Below are 20952 nucleotides of genomic sequence, written 5' to 3' on the forward strand. Positions count from 1 at the left end.
TATCCTTAAAATTTAGGGTTTATTTCCTTTAAAATACTGCACAGAGATATGCCTGTCACTATATACAGATCCAGTCATTCAGAATGCAAAGACGTTTGCAGTTCAGGGGCTGCGGGAAACCGCAGCTTTTTAGAAATACTCTACAGAGGGCTGCACTACACTGTAAAACCACCAGGTGGAGCAGTAAAAGCTTAATGTGGTGTGTGGAGAATTTGGGTTGTTGACAGAAAACGCAAGGTTTTGTATCCAGGTCGATACTGAGGGAAAATCTTTTTCCAATTATAGAATTTAAGTTGTATACTGTTTAGACTTTTATTAATTTTAAACTGTTTATTACAGCATGTTGAACATTAAACTAATTTAAATTTTATAAAAGCAAGATTGCTCAGTTGGATATATAAAAAAGAGTTTATTATTACACTGTAGCTTGTGAACGTGATGTGCCTCTTTCAGGTTTACATCCATATACAGAAAATCTAAACGTTAATTTTGATAGCTGAAAATAAAAACAGTAATATAACGTAATACATACCCAATGTACACAAAGTAGATGGTAGTGGTACACAACAGTATTCCACCTTCTTCATAAATATGTTATGCATCAAAGACTTTAACTTGGTGACTTACAGTGGGTTATGGATTTAACGTGCTTGTTCTAACATTATAAAGTTTATATACTGCACTTCATAAAAACTTATTTTATCCTTTTCTAAGAATACGTAGGAAGAACACCACTTGCTGTTATTGTGAAAAAAAGTTGTACTGATTTAATACCACTTGATAGTAATGTTAATATCGAATCGTGTAACTAAGATGCTAAAATATCACAAGTGGATTTTTTGGAAACATTTTGACATTCATTAAAAAAAAACTTTTATTGTTCTTATACAGTAGTAGTAATGGGCAACAGAATGCTCATGGACTATAATGCAGCGTGTTGCACCCAGGCGGTTCACTAGTATAGCTTATTGTGCACGCGATGTGCCTCTTTCAGGTTTACATCTGAATTGAGAAAATCTATATTATGTCTTAATTCAAATTTCAGCAGCCAGTAATCAGCCAACTATTTAACTTTAAATTTAAAACTTTAAAATGTATATTATACTGTACACTACTGCACAGTCCAAAGACTTACTGGGAGGTTGTTTCTGTGAAAATTGACTCCAGTGTGGGTATGTGTATCTGGATGAATTATTATAACTGATGGTTTCATGGAATTCTTAAAGTTAAACAAGGGGAGGGAAAAAGGGTTAGTTTTACAATTGCCAGTAACCGGAGCAGAGCTTATCGTACTATGTTGTGACAATATTGTGTGGCTCTGTGGATTTTTTTCTGTAAACTGAAGAATTATAGAGGAGACATGTTGTGTATTGCCTCTTTTTATATTTGTAAAAACAATCCAATTTAAATAGAATATGGAATGTATTATTAATCATATTAATAATGAATGACTGCTCCAAAGTCAGGCACAAAATCCTCTAAAGAGAAATCCATGATGGACAACACGATTACCCATAATACAAACTGTAGTACCATAATACCCATAATACAAAGGACGACTACAAACTAAAACAACCCCAAGTGCAGCATGCTTGAACCAAGAAAAAAATATGGGCTCCACAAGACAAATCACATAATTTTCTTAAAACCAGGAATTTAAAGCAGGAATTACTTGGCTAAAGCTGCATCAGTGACTATTTGGAATATGTATTGATGGAGAATGAAATTACAGCCCACTTCCCTTCACCTACTGATAGGTGATAATGTTCTAGCTGGCTGGCACAAAACAATCCCTCCTTTCCGAGTATCCTGGAGATGATCTGGAGGTTCATTCATTATTATTCATTATCTTATTAGTAAACGTAAAAGTTACCAAAACTTCTTATCTGCTTCACACCATGGGGAAAGGGGAGAATGTATTTTTTTGTGCACAAAATGCGCGTTGTGTTTACAAAATTAAAGTGTTTTAAATGTATAATTAAAAAGTAAACAAAAATCGTTCAGCTTACACAAAGATTCTAAACTGTTCATGAGGAAGAAAAATCACCCGTTTTTCATGCATAAAAAGTGTTTTTAACTGTCTAAACCCATTTTTTATGTGTCATGTAATGTCTAATTTAGTCAGGAACACGCTGTAGTGGCGAGGTTTATTAATAAGAAAGAATTAAGTGTTCTGAGCCTTCCCAAATGAGGCCCCATTTCTCTGTTCATCTCTGTGGTGCAGCCACAGAGAGACTATTCATGCAGGGTGATTTAAGGTCCTAGGACAGCTCCCAAAGGGGGATGCACTTAGCTAAGCCTGGCTATCATGATCAATGGTCATCCATTGGCGCCTATCTGTCTAGGGAGTGTCAGTTGGACATCTCAGGAGTAAGTGACTCATATCTCACCTTGATCAACCAATCAGGGACTGGTAGGGCCGAGTAACCCATGTGGGACTCTGATGCCCATGGAACTTTCAGCCAATGAATGAGCTGAAGTTCCTCCAGGTAAAAACAGGCAACACAGAGAGCCTGGGAGATTCAGTAAGATTCTGGAGAGGATTCTGTGGACTGTTCTAAAGGGAATTCAAAGGAGAATTCCAGGGCAGGACGGCCCAGGAGCAGAAGGCTCCCAAGGGCAGGACATTCACGCAGCACGCCTCCTGACCATCCTGAGACTCAGCCCGGACAACCACGGAACGGCCAGTGTGTCCGAGTGCCAGAACTTTCCTTTGTTCTAAGAGTCTAGAGTGGAGGTTGCCAGAGAATAACCAGAGGATCCACCCAAGGTTAGCACCAGCAGCAGGCCTCGTGGACAGGTCGGAGCTGTGGACAGCTGAATCACTATTCAGAACTAGCTCTTCATCAGGAACGAACCGGTCCTCTTCCTGACTTGCTGGGACTCACAGTCATCTTTTCTCCTGTGCACAAACTTTGCTAGTTAAAGCCCACAGTGAGCATCAGCAGCACACCGTCGCAAGCCGCACAGCACAGCCTGGCACGGAGCCAGAGAGCGCGGATTGGACAGCAACAGCCTGCAACTGTTTCTTTGTGCCCGCAGGAGATCTGAATCCCCAGAAATTGGATGAGTATTCAACTTCAATGCATTACAGCTCGAGAATTCAATTGTTATCCCAACCAGTTTATATCAATTTAATTCCTAAGAGTTATGTACTTGTTTTGAGTATCGAATGTAGAAGTTATAACCAAGTTCATTTATGAAACGGTCTAAATGAATGATATACTGAACGTATGTCCTCTTGATGTGTAACACTTTGTAACTGATTGAATACAGATGCAGCCATTCAAAATGGGTGAGGTATTTCGCGGCATACCCCGGTGGGCGTGTCGCGGTATCACGCGGTATCACGCATTTCACGTGTGTCACGTGACTAACTATCCGGCGTCGCCTTGTAAAACCGCCAGGGGGAGCTTAACCTCTCATGTACAGCATTTGAACCTTTAAATTTAAACTGTGTATTACAGCATGTTAATCATCAGTCATTAAAATGTTGGTATATTTTATGTAAGCAAGATTGCTCAGTTGGACAAAAGTACACAACCTACCTTTATCAGAAATATTTATGCATCAAAGCCTTTACTGAAGATATTACTAATAGTATTAATAATGGATGACTTTGGACAAGCTGTATACTCAAAGTATAATTTCTTTAGCACATTTGTACAAGCACTTGGAATCTTTCCAAGCCATACTTTGTCAGGCATTTTGTTTTACTTTAACGGGCATAAAAACTTCCTTGCTTTTAACAGGGCGTTTCATAATTTCTAGCTACGAAAATGATTTAAAATGCGACACCTATCATTCAACTAGAGCTTAAAATATCACAAGGAAAAATACACACCGGTATTCCATTTCTCCCTAAACATTGTAAGCTCGAAGTCTTTAACTAACGTGATACCAGAGTCAACAAGCATACTTTTAGAATTTGATTAAAAGGAAATATAATATGGAATCGCGTATCTAAAGAATTTAATAATGGTATGATTATATCCGTGTACTGCGGCAGGGCTGTGTAGGGCTGTTTCGCCTGCCTGATCATGCGAGCTGTCTTGTAGCCTACTGGTCTAGGTGCGTGACTACCAGCTGGCAGGTTGTGTGTTCGAATCCAGCTGGTGCTGGACTTTTCATTTTTATTTTTTTTTTTAATCGTGTAACATAAACATATAACCGTATGCAAACTGTACTGTATACAATATGTATATGTATATGTAATGTCTTAACTGTGCCCGTTTAAGTATTGAATATTCATATCTAATTTTACCACTGAAGGGAAATCTTAACATAAACATACAGTATATGGCTGGTCTCGGTATTTTAAAGAAAACAAATACACACCGGTATTCCATTTCTCCCTAAACATTGTAAGCTTCGAAGTCTATAACTAACGTGATACCGGAGTCAACAAGCATACTTTTAGAATTTGATTAAAAGGGAATATAATATGGAATCACGTATCTCAAGAAATTAATAACAATATAATTATATTCATGTTGCAAAAGAACTGCAACGGACATAAAAACTCCCTTGCATGGTTTCATTACGACCAGAATCGGTCTTGAGATATTTTTAACTTGATTTACAGTATTTGAGAGGTATGTCTTAACACCGATACTACAGTGCTTAAGTACTGCTCACGTATATGTTTCTAGGTTTATATTATGCATTTCATACGATCAAATTACTTTTGAGCAACTAATAAGAAGCGCGAAACGGTATGCGTTTTACTTTCGTTTTGTGCTGGGACCCGTGGATTGATTAGAGATATCAAGTACATACAAGTCATTTTTTAAATGTTGTAGTTCGTCTTGAAAAAATGTTACGAGTACATCATCTATCAACAATTACACAGGTTCTGTTTCCATATTGCGGATTTTGGTTACATAATATTATTTTCTAGATTTCACGTTGTTAATATGATGGGATGTCTGATGGGATGTTTCTAAAAATCCATCCTCTGTAAAACGTCTTCTCTAGTTGTCCTGCATATGTATTCGCTAATGAAGCTGTGTGTTCTGAGCCTGGATCTCTACATTTCTGTATGAACCAGCTTAGAGGGCTAAAGACAGCTTGTGTTTAAATTGAGTGTAAGGCAATTTATGCTTCTAAAGTCATGGTCAGCATTTATTTTTGTACTGTGCTGTAAACTTGTTCTGTGCCAAGTCACATTATTTTATAGCGTTTTTATAGCGTTATCAAATACGGTGTTACTGTAGTTTACTGAGTCCCATGTCACATGGTCTGTGATTGAAACCTGTAAAACCGGTTTAATTAGTCACAGCCAGCACTCTTCAGGTGTGAGGGTCTTCTGCTCAGAATGAAACGCTAAAATGTTTGTGTATATTCTAATGGTAGTGGGGGCGGGGTGTGTGGGAACAGGTTTGGTTGAAATTGCATTGGAGATCTATGTTCTTCACACCTGAAACATTTTCTCTGAAAGCATTTTCTTCACAGTTTAACCGATCTTGTTACAGCATGTTACAGTTTACTATTATTAACCATATTAATTTTAAGTGCTTAATGTAAAATCTTGTAAAAATATATTTTCATTGTTCAAATATACATTAAGTCTGACTATCATATAATAAGTTAAATACAAAACTAAAGAAAAAATAGGGTTAAATATAATTCAAAATATTTTGCTAACAATGTTAACTGTTTATGAATAATAAAATGTATTAACTAAGGAGTAGGATGGCACAGTTGTTAGTATGTTTTTTGTTTTGTTTCTTTTTCATAAATACAACAGTAGTACCTGATGTCTCAGTGGCTTTCAAAATTAAATTATGCATGCAAACTTGTGAACTAGAAAGATAACTAAGATATCCATCCATTATATTCCATAATATCCATGAAATATATGGCGCTGAAATACAGTATGTGTGACGCATAAAAGACACCAAGGGATTGGGTGAGCTCCGATCACAAAAAAAAAAACTGCGAACCTGCACTACAGCGACCATAGTACAGTATGGAGACCAAGGCGTTTTACAGGAAGAGACGGGGTGCTTCTGCCGCCCCAGCTTCCAAAGAGTGAAGGGTAAGCAAATACAGCAGACTTCATCTGAAATACGCGATTACAGCGCATATTACAAGGTATTATTGCCGTTTTTAATTTTAAATTCAATTATAATTATTTCTTCGTAGCCTGTTCTTCAAGAAAACACCGCACGGGCGAAACGATCTACCACCAGGACAGTAAAAAAGAAAGCGGTAAGACGGAAAAAAAGAAAAGTTTATTTTGACTTCTGTTCCGCGACTGATGAATACTACTGTGTGACTTTATTTCTTACATGAATTATGTTATTTTGCCACAGGCCGTGGGTCTCTGCTCTCGGCCACTGGCCAGGGTGCCAACCTGTAGAAGCAGCACCTGTATGGAGACATTTCGGCAGCAGCGGGAGCATTACGATGCATTACTGGGGAGGATTGGGAGGCTAGAGTTCCAGCAGTCAAACAGTTGAGCAGCTGTCTCCCGAAAAGTGCCTCTCCCCGCCGCGCAGGCTGCAATGCCTGGCGGAAGCTCTGCCCCCCACAGAGCACACACCGCCTCAGGACACTCCATCCCGGCCTCTCAGTTCACCACCGCGCAGGAATCTGTTGATGCTGTCCCCGCCGGCTATCTCCCCCCAGGAAGCACAGCGGAATTCACAGATGCCAGTGGGACGAATAATTCTCCCAGATGTCCAACTGCTACCCATCACCCAGGAGATGGAGGGGGGGTTGTACTTGCAGTGCATCGGCATAGACGGGAAAGCAAGAGCCGACCGCTACGCTGCCCTCGTGTTTCAAAATCTTGTGACTTTTGAAATTTACTGGGGGTGGACCACGTCTGTAAATTTCGAAGGGTCCAGAGGCAAAAGTGCCTTGCCTTGCAATCTCCGGGAAACCATTAGTACGATGGTGAATCGGAGATTCTGAACCCTTGCTGCGTACGACTGGAAAAGAATTTGTGATCGGATCAACGAAATGCTTCGTAGGAGGAGGCGGTCTTTTCCTCTTGTCTAACAGTCTGTCCACAAACAAAACATTCCTGTTAGACAAGAGGAATTGAAAAAAACCAATTTTGTCAATGAAAACCGGTGTGTGTGTCTCTCCCTGCTGGATGTCCCTCTCACAAACTGCTGAATGAATAAAATAATTTTATTGAAAACGAGTTTGCGATTGTCTGGTCTTTAAATTCTTGAGATACGTGATTCCATATTATATTCCCTTTTAATCAAATTCTAAAAGTATGCTTGTTGACTCCGGTATCGCGTTAGTTAAAGACTTCGATGCTTAAAATGTTTAGGGAGAAATGGAATACTGGTGTGTATGTTTTCTTTAAAGTACCGAGACCAGCCATATACTGTATGTTTAAGTTCCAAAATTAATATTGTTTATGGGCTTCACACGCGTTGCAGTATGCTCAGGCACTAAGTAAAAGGAGATGCTTCGTATTGCTTGACTAATTTTAAAAACTAAGTTATAAATGCAGACGCTCCCTCGATGCGCTGCTCTGGTGCGTCGACTCCTACACAGTGCCTGTCTGCCGTAAGCGTTACAATATACTAAATACTAAATACTAAAGCCAATACTGGCTCAATGGGCTTTGACGTGCTAATGCGTTGGTTAAACAGTCCGGGTGTGGCAGGCTTCCAATGTCAACTCAACTCAATTGGAAGACAATGAACGTATTTTAGCCCTAAATGAATTAATTGCAAACATGGTTTACATAAAATACATTTTTCCAAGAAAGTTTATAATAATAAGATCTATAGTTGAAATCTGAGCCTACTTTAAAAATAAAGGAAAAGCATTTTCAGAGAGCAATCACGCTGTGTTTATGTAGAAAAAGTGATTCGGTTTATGAGCAATCTAATTACCTATTCGCTTAAAACGCTATATAAAATAAAGTTTATTTAGAGATGAATGATCAGTGTCGCAGTTTAAATAATGTGAGTCAGGAAACTAACACAGCGCCACCGGATTTAATAACGCAATAAAAACGCTATAAAATAATGTGACACAGTACAGCACAGTACAATAATACTGACCATGACTTTAGAAGCATAAATTACCTTACACTCAATTTAAACACAAGCTGTCTTTCTGTATGAACCTCTAAGCTGGTTCATACAGAAAATGTAGAAATGCATTAGCCTGATTATGATTAAAAAACACATAACTAAACACGCGTTTGCGATTTAAATCAGAACACGATTTAAATCAATATAAATGTTTATATTGTAACGCATACTGTCCAGCCTCCATTTCTCTATAAAAATTTACTGTTGCACACACACACACAATAGAAGCAGGAACCGCTGTCAGAAGGGAAGATATGTTCAAAATATCGCAAATATCGATCATGTTGCGATATTTTGAAATATAAAAGTCAATTGATTGTCCATAATATCGCTTACCTATTTTTTCGAAGAAATGTTTGTTAAAATAAAAGTCCAGCACCAGCTGGATTCGAACACACAACCTGCCAGTTGGTAGTCACGCACCTAGACCAGTAGGCTACAAGACAGCTCGCATGATCAGGCAGGTGAAACAGCCCTACACAGCCCTGCCGCAGTACACGGATATAATAATACCGTTTTTAAATTCTTTAGATACGCGATTCCATATTATATTCCCTTTTAATCAAATTCTAAAAGTATGCTTGTTGACTCCGGTATCACGTTAGTTAAAGACTTCGAAGCTTACAATGTTTAGGGAGAAATGGAATACTGGTGTGTATTTTTTCTTTAAAGTACCAGGACCAGCTATATACTGTATGTTTACGTTCCAAAATTAATATCGTTTATGGCCTTCACACGCGTTACAGTATGCTCCTATTCTTTTTATGCTCACCTACTAAGATTTCCCTTCAGTGGTAAAATTCAATATCTACAACGGGCACAGTAAAGACGTTTACAGTAAGTCTTTCCACGACAGACCAACGGACCACGAGTGCCCCTGTCGGTCAACCAATCACGCACCGCGGTACCCCGTGTCATCATACCTGCGGTACGTGTCTGTACCGCTCACTTTGAATGGCTGCATCTGTAATTGTCTCAGTAAATGCCCAAACCCTACAGAACTGGTGCCTTCAGAGAGCCACTATGATTACATATTTGGCGTCCCTGAGCCGGTTTTCTTACAACGCTATTGTTTCCTATTTTCCTATTGTTTGATTTTCTTTAAAAATTAAAAGAATCAGTTGCCCATTGTGCCAAACAATGTTACATTTTTTAATGTTTTTGAGAGACTTTCAACTGATGCATAAAAGTTTAGCATAATGCATTCTCGTGTTATGAACTCGCTTACACCTGGGATCCGCTTAATTCAAACTAGGGTTTCTAAAAATGCAAACAGGTACTAGATATTGTTTAAATAAAACCTGAGAAAATGTTCACAAATCACGATCTTAAAAATGTCTGTGGTTTAAAGGCTCTGTGTCATTTTTCGCAAAGTTGTTATAAACATCGTGTCTCATACATAGGCGTTTTAATAAGAAAAGATACAAGAATTTTGAAATGATTATTTATTATAAATAAATAAATACTGTTAATAATGATCAGATACATTATAGTTTAAGTGTTTTTTTAATACCACTTTGTTATTCTCAATTATAATTATAATATATACGATTTCATTTTAAGGCTTGTTGTGAAGGCTTGTGTTAATTTGCCCCACTGAATAAAGTGTTTTGAACTGAATTGAATTAAACCGGTTGAACCGGTTTTACTCCCACTGTTGACAGGATTCAAGTTTGCTCATTAATGTTTTTATTTCATTATTAATATCACCTAACATTGAATATGTTGTGATATATAAAAAACAATAAATATTTGTTAATATAGTGTACATAATATTTGCAATTTTATTTTTTTAAAAGGAGCCTCTTTGTCAGAAGAAAAACTTAAGCAAGTACTGAACTCGAATCTCTTAGATGGGGTCCTATTGCTGAAACAAGCAGCTTAAATTGTTTTGAAAGTAATCATGAGTGAATGAATCAAAGAAAAACAAGAAAGTGGACTACAGTTATACTACCATCTATATACAGTCTATAAAAAGTAATCACCCCCCTTGGACATGGATTTTATTGTGTTACAGCATGGAGCCATGATGTATTTACTTCAGACTTTTTGCCACTCATCAACACAAAGTGCTCTATAATGTCAAAGTTAAACAAAATCCAGACATTTTACGAAATTAATTAAAAATAAAAATAAAAATCATTGAATGCACCCATTTGTTTTGATACACCTAAATTACCTCCGAAGTAACCAACTCTCTTCTCCAAGTCACATAATTACTTGATTGGAGTCCACCTGTGTGCACTTGAGGTGTTTCACATGATTTCAGAATAAATACACTGGTGTCTGGGAGCTTCCCCACTTAGTGCGTTTCCAAGGAAACACTACACCATGAAGACCAAGGAACATTCCAAGCAGATCTGAGATAAGGTTCTTGAAAAATACCAGTCAGGGCAAGGATATAAGAACATTTCTAAGGCACTGAATATACCTCGATACACAGTGACGTTCATCACTAAAAAGGTGAGAAAATATGGAAAAACTATGAATCTGCCCAGAACTGGCTGTCCTCCAAAACTGTGTGTCTGGGCAAGAAGAGTTGTAGTAAATGAGGCCACCAAGAGGCCCAAGGCTACTCTAAAGAAGTTACAGTTTTCCATGACAGAGATGGGAGAAACTGTGCATGAGACAACATGCACAACAGGAAAATTCTATGGTCTGTTGAGACCAAAATTGAACTTTATGTAACTTCATTACACTGAGAGCAACATCACTACAGTGTAGCATGGTGGTGGCAGCATCATGCTTTGGGGATGCTTCTCTGTGGCAGGGACCGGAAAGCTCATAAAGATAGAAGGAAAAATGGATGAAGCTAAGTACAGAAAAATCCTGGAGGAAAATGTGCTGCAATGTGCTGCAATCCGCAAAGACAATTCATCTTCCAACAGACAATGACCCAAAACATACAGCAAAAGCCACACTGGAGTGGCTTAAAACCAAAAAGGTTAATGTCCTGGAGTGGCCCAGTCAAAGCCCAGACCTCAATCCAATTGAGCATCTGTGGAATTATTTAAAGATTGATGTACTTTTACAAAAATGCATCCCTCATAGTACACAGTACAAAGACAGTCTGACCTCTCTGGAATATGATATTAAAAAGAGATCCACTGAACAGTCAGCCTCCATGAAACATACTAATCCAAGGTGGATTTGTGAATTTCACAGATGAGGGGTGATAGGATTCATCCTATTTGTGATTCCAATTGGGACATCTAGTTTTTCTTGGATGTAACACAAAGCGCATTGTTGTATTGTTGTGTTTTGTCTCCACAACAAGTCCATAGCAGTTTTCTGGCACTTACGATGTTTATTTACAAAAGACTACCAATGTGTTTTAGATAAAGGAACTAGACATCTTTTTCCCAAGCTGCCATAACAGCTGAGGTTCAATGTCACATTCTTCCACTTACAAGACAACCTGTCACCAATGCTGGCATCTGTCAGAGCTCAAGATGTTCTAGCAAACTGAAGAAACTCTCGACTGCTACCAGGATAGCTTGACTCATTTCTGTTTCCTTTCATGACTTCAACTGCAGAACAGAATATATTTCTATGTAAATATTATTGAAAAAACACTACTGTAATATCATTGTGTGACAAGGTGATGGGTCAACTGTCATGCCTTCTGCAGCCAGAGAGCACTCCTACTCTGTCCTGTCCCTAGTTTCCTATGCTTTGCTGTCCTTCCGGTGTCTCTCTCTCTGGGGCTATATATTTCCGGGTCTCTCATTCACATTCGCTCAGCATTGAAGTTCGGATATCCTGAGACCTGCCTAGCACCAGGTCACCCCACATCCGCTGCCTGAGGGCATTGGTTTCTATACAACTCCTGAGCTGCTGAGCCCGGGCTTATCCCCCGTTCTGCCGCTACACAGATGGGTCTTTTTACACTCTCCTGCCTTTCTACGGTTCGCCCTTCCAGACATCCGTGACATCTACATTGACAGGATAAGACAAGAATGTTCTGAAATATGGGCCATGACACAGTGGTGTGCTGTACAAGGATCTGAGGTGTGCGTTAGATTCAGAAGTTATCATAATTAAAAAATCAGTTCAGCATTTTATTGCAGCTCTTTTCAGCACTGAAACAAGTATTATAATAGTCAAAAAAGATAAATCAAATTTTTAGCAAAATTGCATAGTTTCAAGTTTAAAATATTATTTCTTGCAATAATAATGAAAAGTACTTTAAAATCGAAGGGTGCTGCAAAAAGTTTGGGATGTTAAAAGTGTGCTGTAAGCTGAAAAGGTTAAGATGTACTACCCTACCATGTATGAGCTCCTGGTTTCAAACCTCCAAAATTTCTTAGGTACCTCTGAGTACCAAACTGCACAACCCAGACAAGTTGCAGAAATTTCCCCTACACCAGTGGACAGCCACTGGTATTGTTAGGTTAGGCAGGTTTGAACTGTCTTGTTAATGCTAGGAAGCTGAAATATGAATTCTCAAGATTTCATTGGAAGAAGAGTAACAGTATCTAATCACTGAACTGATTAAACAGGAGGAGAGTCAGTATTAAAGCACCTTGCCACACAGAAAGGAGCTAAAAATACTATAATTCTTTTGATCACACAGTACATTTCACAGTACCTGTTAAGAAAATGTTAATACTGCTAAAAAATCTGTTAATGAGAAGTTCACCTTTACAAACATTCAGATATAATTTATTTTCCTTAATATCTAACTTCAAGATTTACACATATTGTTTGTAAGAAGTCACACTTTTTTTCCTTTATATTGTTGTTATATTGACATGTGATATTATGTCACTAGAAAATGTAAATATAATCTGTATCAAGCTGTTGAGCAATTAAAAAGTCATTTATTTTATATATATTTATATATATAGAACATATCTGAATATGATTTATTTCTATATGTAGTACAAAAAGGACTTTTCATTTATTTTTTGCAGTCGTGAGAGAAATTTCCACAAGCAAATCATGTGATCATTAGATCTGTGATTAAATTAACATTAGTAATTCAGATTTCTATAGCCCGGAATGCCATACAAAGGATCATTTTTCAATGTTCCCTATTAAACTTAACGTTGACAGTTTATTAACCAACAGATTAAATGAGCCTTCAAGAACTAGTAAATGTCTCACAATAAAAAATGTTTTGACAATATGTCTTTCTGTTACTGTACTACTAAATGAATTATACTATACTGTAGTAAGCTTCCTTTAACCACTCACAAAAATGACAGTAAATTTCAATTGATTACTTATGTAAACGTAAGTAGTTAAGGCACTTCCTGCTCAGTGAACTATGGCTTGTTATTTTTTTATCTCTAACTTTTACTAGCCTATCCATATGGTCAGAATAAGAAGCTTTCCAACTAAGCTGCACAGTAATCATACAGAAAGTCAGGATGTCCTTGTCTAATATGGGTCTAGAAAAAAGCTCCTCAGCCCACTTCCTCTAAACACTGTAAAAACATGATACAGAAATAAAAGTTACAGCTAAAGCAGGAAAGTTGCAATCTGCTTCTCCTTCATACCAGTACTACTTAAAACACAAAAGGTGTGCGCCTCTTATTCAGAAAGTCAGTTGTTGTAAGGGTCACAAATCCACATCTCAAATCCTTCCTGAATACACCTTTGTGTTAACTACCCTAATTTTGTTTCTCCTAATTTGTGTTGATTTTAAACCAGGGAAGTCTGATTAAAAAAATATAGACTGCATGTTCAGTTGTTTTATAACAATGTGCTATAATTGGATAGACCAAAAATAAATGAATGTGTGAAGTCTGGCTCCACACCTTAACTTAACTACCTTCTTCACATCGATATTATCTGCATAACCTATTTGTTCACATTATGAAGGATGCTACATTTGTAAAACCTCTAACCTAGCTCCTCTCCCATCAAGGTGCAGTCAGTTAAGTTATGTTTCAAATTGGGACTAGACACCTGTCTGACTCAGACAAGAGTCACTAATGCCATCACTATTTATTTTCTCTTGTTTAAGAAAATAGTTTAAGTTGTTTTTTTGGGATTTCCCCATCACTCTCTGCTTAACATCAGTTTTAATTTTTATGCTGATGACAACCAATTTTGTATTTCCATGATAACTGACATTATATTTCTCATACTTCTTAATGGTGTTAAAATCTGATGCAACAAAACTTTCACATATCAATTAAATCAAAGATAAAAACAAAAATCAAAAACAGCCCCCGGACCATCAACTTGATCAGGAACCCCCAGCCTAACAACCGCATTCCTCGGTGCTTCCCTTCCACCCTAACACACTTTCTACCACCCCATCATCTCATATCGCTGACCACCTAATCTGTGAAACCTTCTTGTTCACAGCTCCCTTGACCGCCCTCAGCAACTATCCACACCAGGCACTTTCCCTTGCAGTAGAGCTGGCAGCATCACCTGCAAATACATATCTAACACCACACTCATTCAAGGCCCCTCAGGACAATTCCAGATCACCCAGGCGACATCTTGTGCCTGCAGCAACCTCGTTTACTGTATCTCTTGCAGGAAATGCCCAGCTATCTACGTTGAGGAAACCGGAAGGAGACTCAAAGACCGCTTTAGAGAACATGTTAGGGCTGTGAAGATTAAAGATTTCTCCAAGGCCATAGTTTCTCTTTTCACCTCAGATGGCCATGATCACACTGATCTCTCCATCTGCTTTCTTAACCTCTCTCCTTCATGTTACACTGTCCAAACAAGCAATATATAGTGTAGCAAATGTAAAAATAACAGAGTTTAAATTAAAGTCAATAAAATAAAAGAACATTCCCCTATATTCTACTTAGTTTTATGGAGATCTTTCAGTCCAAACAACTGACTCTAGGTTAATATCTAACCTGGATATTCATATTTTATTAGAAGTTTATGAGGTGATACACTTACATTTCTGAATGTTTAACAGGGCACTGGAAAGCCACTGCACTCCATTAAAATTAACTTAAAATATTGCTATTATAAACGTTTACTGTGGTATACCACAATTAAAGGATACTACAGTAAATCAAACTAAAAGTTTATTATTATTACTTCTTTATCTTTACTCAGTTATACAGTTGGGCCCACAGAAATTGAAAACACCATAAAAACTTACTGCAGTACATTTTTCATAGAGGCATAACAATAATTAGGGTTAGGTTTGTCTTAGTGAAAGATCAGCTCAGGTTCATCTTTATCATGTTACACTCTAAAGGAAAAAAAGTCTCTTAGTAGTTCAGGTATAGCCACATCCATTAAGGGCAGCTAGGTACAAAACAGCACTGTATGTTTACTTGCTCTTCAGAGACATTAAATTACATTTTACCACATATTTCCATGTGTCTTGATTTGCAAAGTTTTACAGGTCTAAAATTGATACGTTTTCAGAGTTCTTGTTTTATACAGCTGTTGTAATTTTAGGTAAAAATAGTTTAAGCGATGTTCTTGATTCCAGGAGATTGCCAGTTCAAGTCCCTGAATCTGCCTCAAGTTACTGATTTTTCTTTTGCTACATTCATGGTGTGCAATACCGCAGTTATTAACTGTTAAGTTAAAATTAGGTTAGGGCCTACTACATTAATAGAGGTTCAATCGAAAGTAAAGATAATCAAAGACCACGTTTTCACTTACAGCGAGGGTAATCATGCAATAGTACATTAAAATCTAAACACTCAGGATGTCAGCCCCGTGTCCTTCCACACAGGGATTTGTGTGCATCTCCAAGCATTCATATCACAAAGCTAGCAGGTGAGTAGAAATTCTTGGGATTCTCAGAATTTCCTTTGAAATCCCTGAAAGTCAACAGTGGAGGCACACAGGCTAGCATAACACCATCGCTGTTAAGCACAAGAGCACAAGAAAAGATAATAGTTGTGTTAACCCACAACGTGATTCACAGCTTTTGTCTGGTTTGAAAAATCAAAAGCATAGTTAGTATATCAAATCCTCTGTATGTTTGATGGAAATATAGTATATGAAATGTCTGTTGCAATAAAAGATTTAACAACAAAACCATCCACCACAATTTACACCTCGATAACTAAAAGTACTATTGACATTACACTTACTGGGATCTAAAAGGCACCACATGTATTGAAAATGAAGTCAGAGTCTGAAAGGTTACATTACATATGATGTTAAAATATTTGAATACAGAGCTAGCTAGAAAAAAGTTTTATGATAAATACATACTTAAGTTTTGATTGGTTCAGACAATAAAGTACGGAACCTATTAAGGGTCTTAGAATAATCCGATATCTAAAATAATGCAAAGCCCATTACAGACTGCTTACGGTCCACATAGTTGTACTGTATTTTCCCTCATTGAGAGATGTTCTCCTAATCCTACAGAAACCCAAAATGTACACAACATGCATTAATACAAACTTATTTTATTAGAAGAAATACAGACCAAACAATTCAAACCATACACATTTTTCATACACATAATAATCAGTGTTTGTGGTAGAAAGAGCCTGGTAAGAAAAGGAATCGGTTTCTCAAGGTTAATTCCACTCTGAAAAGCAGGTAGCCAAAGCATGCATACACAGCTCCTCACTCCAGTTTCTTGATAATGTGTTTTTTAAGGAGAACATGCAAAGTGTCAAATATCATCAGAAGGTCATATCTTTTAAAAGAAAACTAAGATACAGGACTTGGAATATCATGCTCTCTATCAAAAGCAGTAAGAGGATTTTTGTGATTTTTTTGTGATTCTGTGGAGGGTATGAAAAACATTATGTCCATCTATGAAAATGCTGTAAACAGAAAGTCTGAAGATAACATAAAGTGAAGGAAAACGAACCTAAGTTCTTAAATTACAAAACAATTTTTCTGTTGATAAATACAGGAAAGGTCTGTTGCCATCTGCTACAAATATAGTACAAAAGAGCAAACAAACAATCTAGGATAATTTAATCTTTCAATCTTAATCAGAAGGGATCTTAACCAAATTACATTTGATAAAATAATGCGGTTAATATATAAAAAGGTTGGTTGCTGTGATGTTTGTATATGCTTTAGTTCTAGTTTTAAAACTAAACACAGTAAGGAAGTCATAATACTGACAGATAAACTCTATTACCCCCTACTTTTTAAGTTTCATTTTAATTCTACCTTTGATAATTACAATTAAAATGTGGTCATTTTAAGCCCTAGCTGTGGTGTGTTACAGAGAAGTTATGGCTTCAAAGGAATAATCAGCTCACAGCACAGATCTGAGAAAGAGGATGTCATTAGTATCACATGAATGGAAACAGCTGCAAAAATGTGGAAAACTAAATCTGATGTTTCTGGAGTTATGAACATTTTAAGCAGCACTTTTAAAATAGGTATGTACTCCTTAAATCAGGCATTTCAGCAAAGCACAGTAAATTACACTTAATAAGCAGACAGCACTGAAAGCTCACTTGACAGTAAATTGCTGTTGCTTATGTGACTACTGTTATCTACAGATGGAAGGGAGAGGCAATAAAGTAGCAGGATTTTTTACTCACATGCTAGGTACTGCTTTGTATCTCTGCATCATCCACCCTTCTGTGTTGGTGGGACAACAATGCATAAAAAGCTACTGTGTTAATGGAAACAATCCTAACTTCAATATTTAAGGATTGTCAAAGTAAAGAAGCTTTGCCAGACATGGGATATTTACATTATTACATTAAACTAAGTCCTTACCAGTGCCACTTCAGGATGTTAAAGAAGTGTGTTTAGGAATAAAACTTTGAAGTGTGTTTTACAGGAATTGTTTTCAAAATAAATAAAACAACAAAAATCAGCCCAGCAGATAGTATATAAGCATCAGGTAACACTAATTCGGAAAGTGTCTATTGTATTAAATGGCTGCATTTGCTATTTTTAAATACTAAAGCCTAACTCTTTCAGACTTATAAGCTGCCTAACTAACAGGATGTTGGGATGAGTGTGTTTGTGAATTGCTGCTATTACTGTAATCCCTTTATATAACACGGTGAATCTGGTCTCAACAGTCATACACTGAAATGAAGTCAAACCAGGTAAATATATAAGCAACAGTGTAAACATATATATACAAAATATCTATATAACTAGTAAGAGATGGAGTCCAGTTTATCTAAAAGACACCTCAGCTACCAGAAAGACTGTTCTACAGAGAAAACTTATGGAAGAAAAGAGCAGTGGCTCTCTAGGCAAGGACTCACCCAGCTGGGCTCCACTCTCCCCTACATCGTGCTCAGTCATGTTGCAAGGCTGAGTGTAGGTCAGCTCAGATGATGTGACCAGAAATGAGGAAGATGCAGTGAGCAGGTGTTTCCCAGGCATGTGATGAATATCCCTCACACTGTAAGGAGCTCAGTGAACTGAGGCTCAGTGATAAGACACAGCTTTTGCAATGCTGAGGGAGATGGCACGGCACCAGTTCCTGAGATCCTGATTCCTGATCAGTGCAGCAAAGGGAGGAGGGTACTGAAGCTCACAAGCCTTGTGGTTGTGGAAATTAACCTGAATGTGATCATACAGTACATTTTCTTTACTGAGCTCCCTACTCCTCTGGCACACGCCTCATCAAACGTGATGGCAACCTCGGTTCAAAATGCTTTTAGTAACAGCATTTGGTCCCAAAACAACATCCCTGCCTTTCAAGCAGTTGTTTTCAAACAAGGAAGATGTCTGTATCTGCACAAAACCTGCCGCTCAGGTGTGCGTTAGTATCCTTTTCAGGAATTTAAAGACACAAACCACTCAGAACAAATCTTGGACAACTGCTAACTTTAAAAGGGCAACACAGAATTAAAGAAAAACTGAAAGTACTGAGCTGCTTATCACTGATTTCTATTAAGCCAGTGGAACTTGGACACAGTTCTACGGTTAGGTTCCACCTAATGGGTCTGCAGATGCAAAGCAAACCTTTTAACCTTTAGATCAGAGGTTCCCAACCTATTACAGCTTGCAGCCCTTATGACCAACCATATCAACTTCCGTGGCCCATACAAGGACCAGGCCAGCCTCACCGTTTTGAAATGGACTAGCGCTATACCTCATTCAGTAGCCTTACCGACACCGGTAATCAGGAAAAATACACATATACAGTGCCCTCCAGAATTATTGGCACCCTTGGTAAAGATGAGCAAGAAAGGCTTTGAAAACATGCCTGTGTTGGTTATCAGCTTGATTTTACATTGAAAATATGAGAGGAAATCTAACCTTCCAGTGTTTTAAAATTATTCAAAGAAAAACAAAATTCTCATAAAAAAATTAAAACTTTTCTCAAAAACATGTGTCGCAATTATTGGCACCCCTGCATTTAGTACTTTGTGCACCCTCCCTTTGCCAAGATAGCAGCACTGAGTCTTCTCTTATCATGCTGGATGAAGTGGGAAAACACATATAAAGGGATCTGAGACCACTCCTCCATACAAAATCTCTCCAGATCCTTCAGAGTCCTTGGTCCTTGCTTGTAGACTCTCCTCTTCAGCTCACCCCACGGGGTTTCAATGGGGTTTAGGGCAGGGGACTGGGATGGCCACTGCAAAAGCTTGATTCTGTGGTCAGTGAACCATTTCTGTGTGGATTTGGAGGTATGCTTTGGATCATTGTCCTGCTGGAAGATCCAACCATGACCCAGTCTTAGCCTCCTGGCAGAGGCAGACAGAGGCAAATCTCCTGGTACTCGATGGAGTCCATGATGCCATGTATGCTAACAAGATTCCCAGGGCCTTTGCAAGATGAACAGCCCCACAACATCACAGATCCACCACCATACTTCACAGTGGGGATTAGGTTATTTTCTGCATGACCTTGACTCTTTTTATGCCAAACCCACCTCTGGTGTTCGTTGCCCAAAAGCTCTATTTTTGTCTCATCTGACCATAGAACCCAGTTCAAATCAAAGTTCCAGTGATGTTAAGCAAACTCCAGGCACTTACATTTGTGGTTTGATGGCAGCAGAGGCTTTCTTCTGGCAAGCCTTCCAAATGGTATGTTGGCATGGAGGTGGCGTCTAATTGTAGTTTTGGAAACTTGGAGAACCCAGGATGCAACCAACCAACTGCAATTGTCCAACTATGATCCTTCGAGCAAGTTTTTCCTCTCGAACCATTTTCCTCATTGTGTGTGGAGCTTCCAGGCAGGTTTGTCAGGGCTCCAGTTGTTTGAAACTTCTTAATTATTGCCCTGATAGTGGAGATGGGTATTTTCAGGTGTGAATCTATTTTTTATAGCCATTGCCTGATATATGAAGGTCAACAACCTTTTGTCTCATTTCATTTTTGTATTCTCTTGTCTTCCCCATGTTGATGAATGACTAAGGGTGTTTTGCCTGCATGTTACCTCATATTTTTACCCCAGTGAAACAGGAAGTCATGGATGACCACTTAAGAGTTCCTAAAGCTGTGCTTAAAAAACATAAAATATGAATGGGAATATATGTCAATTAGATTTTGTTCATAGGAATTTCTAGGGGTGCCAATAATTATGAAACTTGGTTTTTTGAGAAAAATGGCTTTCTTTTTCTTTGAATAAATTTACCTCACTGAAAGGTTAGATTTCTCTCATATTTTCAGTGCAAGATCACGCTGATACACAAGAAAAGACATAAAGACATTTTTTCATAGCCTTTTTTGCTCATCTTTACCAAGGATGCCAATTATTCTGGAGGGCACTGTACAAGCTACAAACATGGCTTTACAAAGACCTTTTATTGATTACAGAAGGAGTCCAGTCAGCACCTCACAAAAAATAAATAAATAAAATCCATTAAAATAAAAATATTGTAAAAACTAAGGCTGCTCTTTCTTTATTATGAGAACTGCTCTTTCTTTATTATGATATCTCACGCAATAAACGCTAGCCTTGTCAAAAACAAAACTTGAATAGGCGGAATCAAAATGAACTGAAAATTTATCCAGAAGTGCGGGGTAGCCTTCTGTGCCAA

At 37.8% G+C, this 20952-nt stretch overlaps 1 protein-coding gene across 5 annotated transcripts in view; it reads right to left on the minus strand.

Moving 5' to 3' along the window:
* The window catches only part of slc12a7b (solute carrier family 12 member 7b), a 162469-nt gene that overhangs the window by 88746 nt on the left and 52771 nt on the right, over nt 1-20952 (minus strand). Inside the window, exon 1 of one of the 5 annotated variants that reach the window (XM_069191101.1) lies at nt 18221-18367. The exons of the other annotated variants lie outside the window; for them this stretch is intronic. Coding sequence (XP_069047202.1) covers nt 18221-18341 — 121 coding nt within the window. The 5' untranslated portion in view covers nt 18342-18367. Of the gene's footprint in view, nt 1-18220; nt 18368-20952 lie in introns of those variants that run through there. 5 annotated transcript variants of the gene reach the window in all.

This window comes from Lepisosteus oculatus, chromosome 6 (genome assembly GCF_040954835.1).
Source record: "Lepisosteus oculatus isolate fLepOcu1 chromosome 6, fLepOcu1.hap2, whole genome shotgun sequence".
Taxonomy (NCBI): domain Eukaryota; kingdom Metazoa; phylum Chordata; class Actinopteri; order Semionotiformes; family Lepisosteidae; genus Lepisosteus; species Lepisosteus oculatus.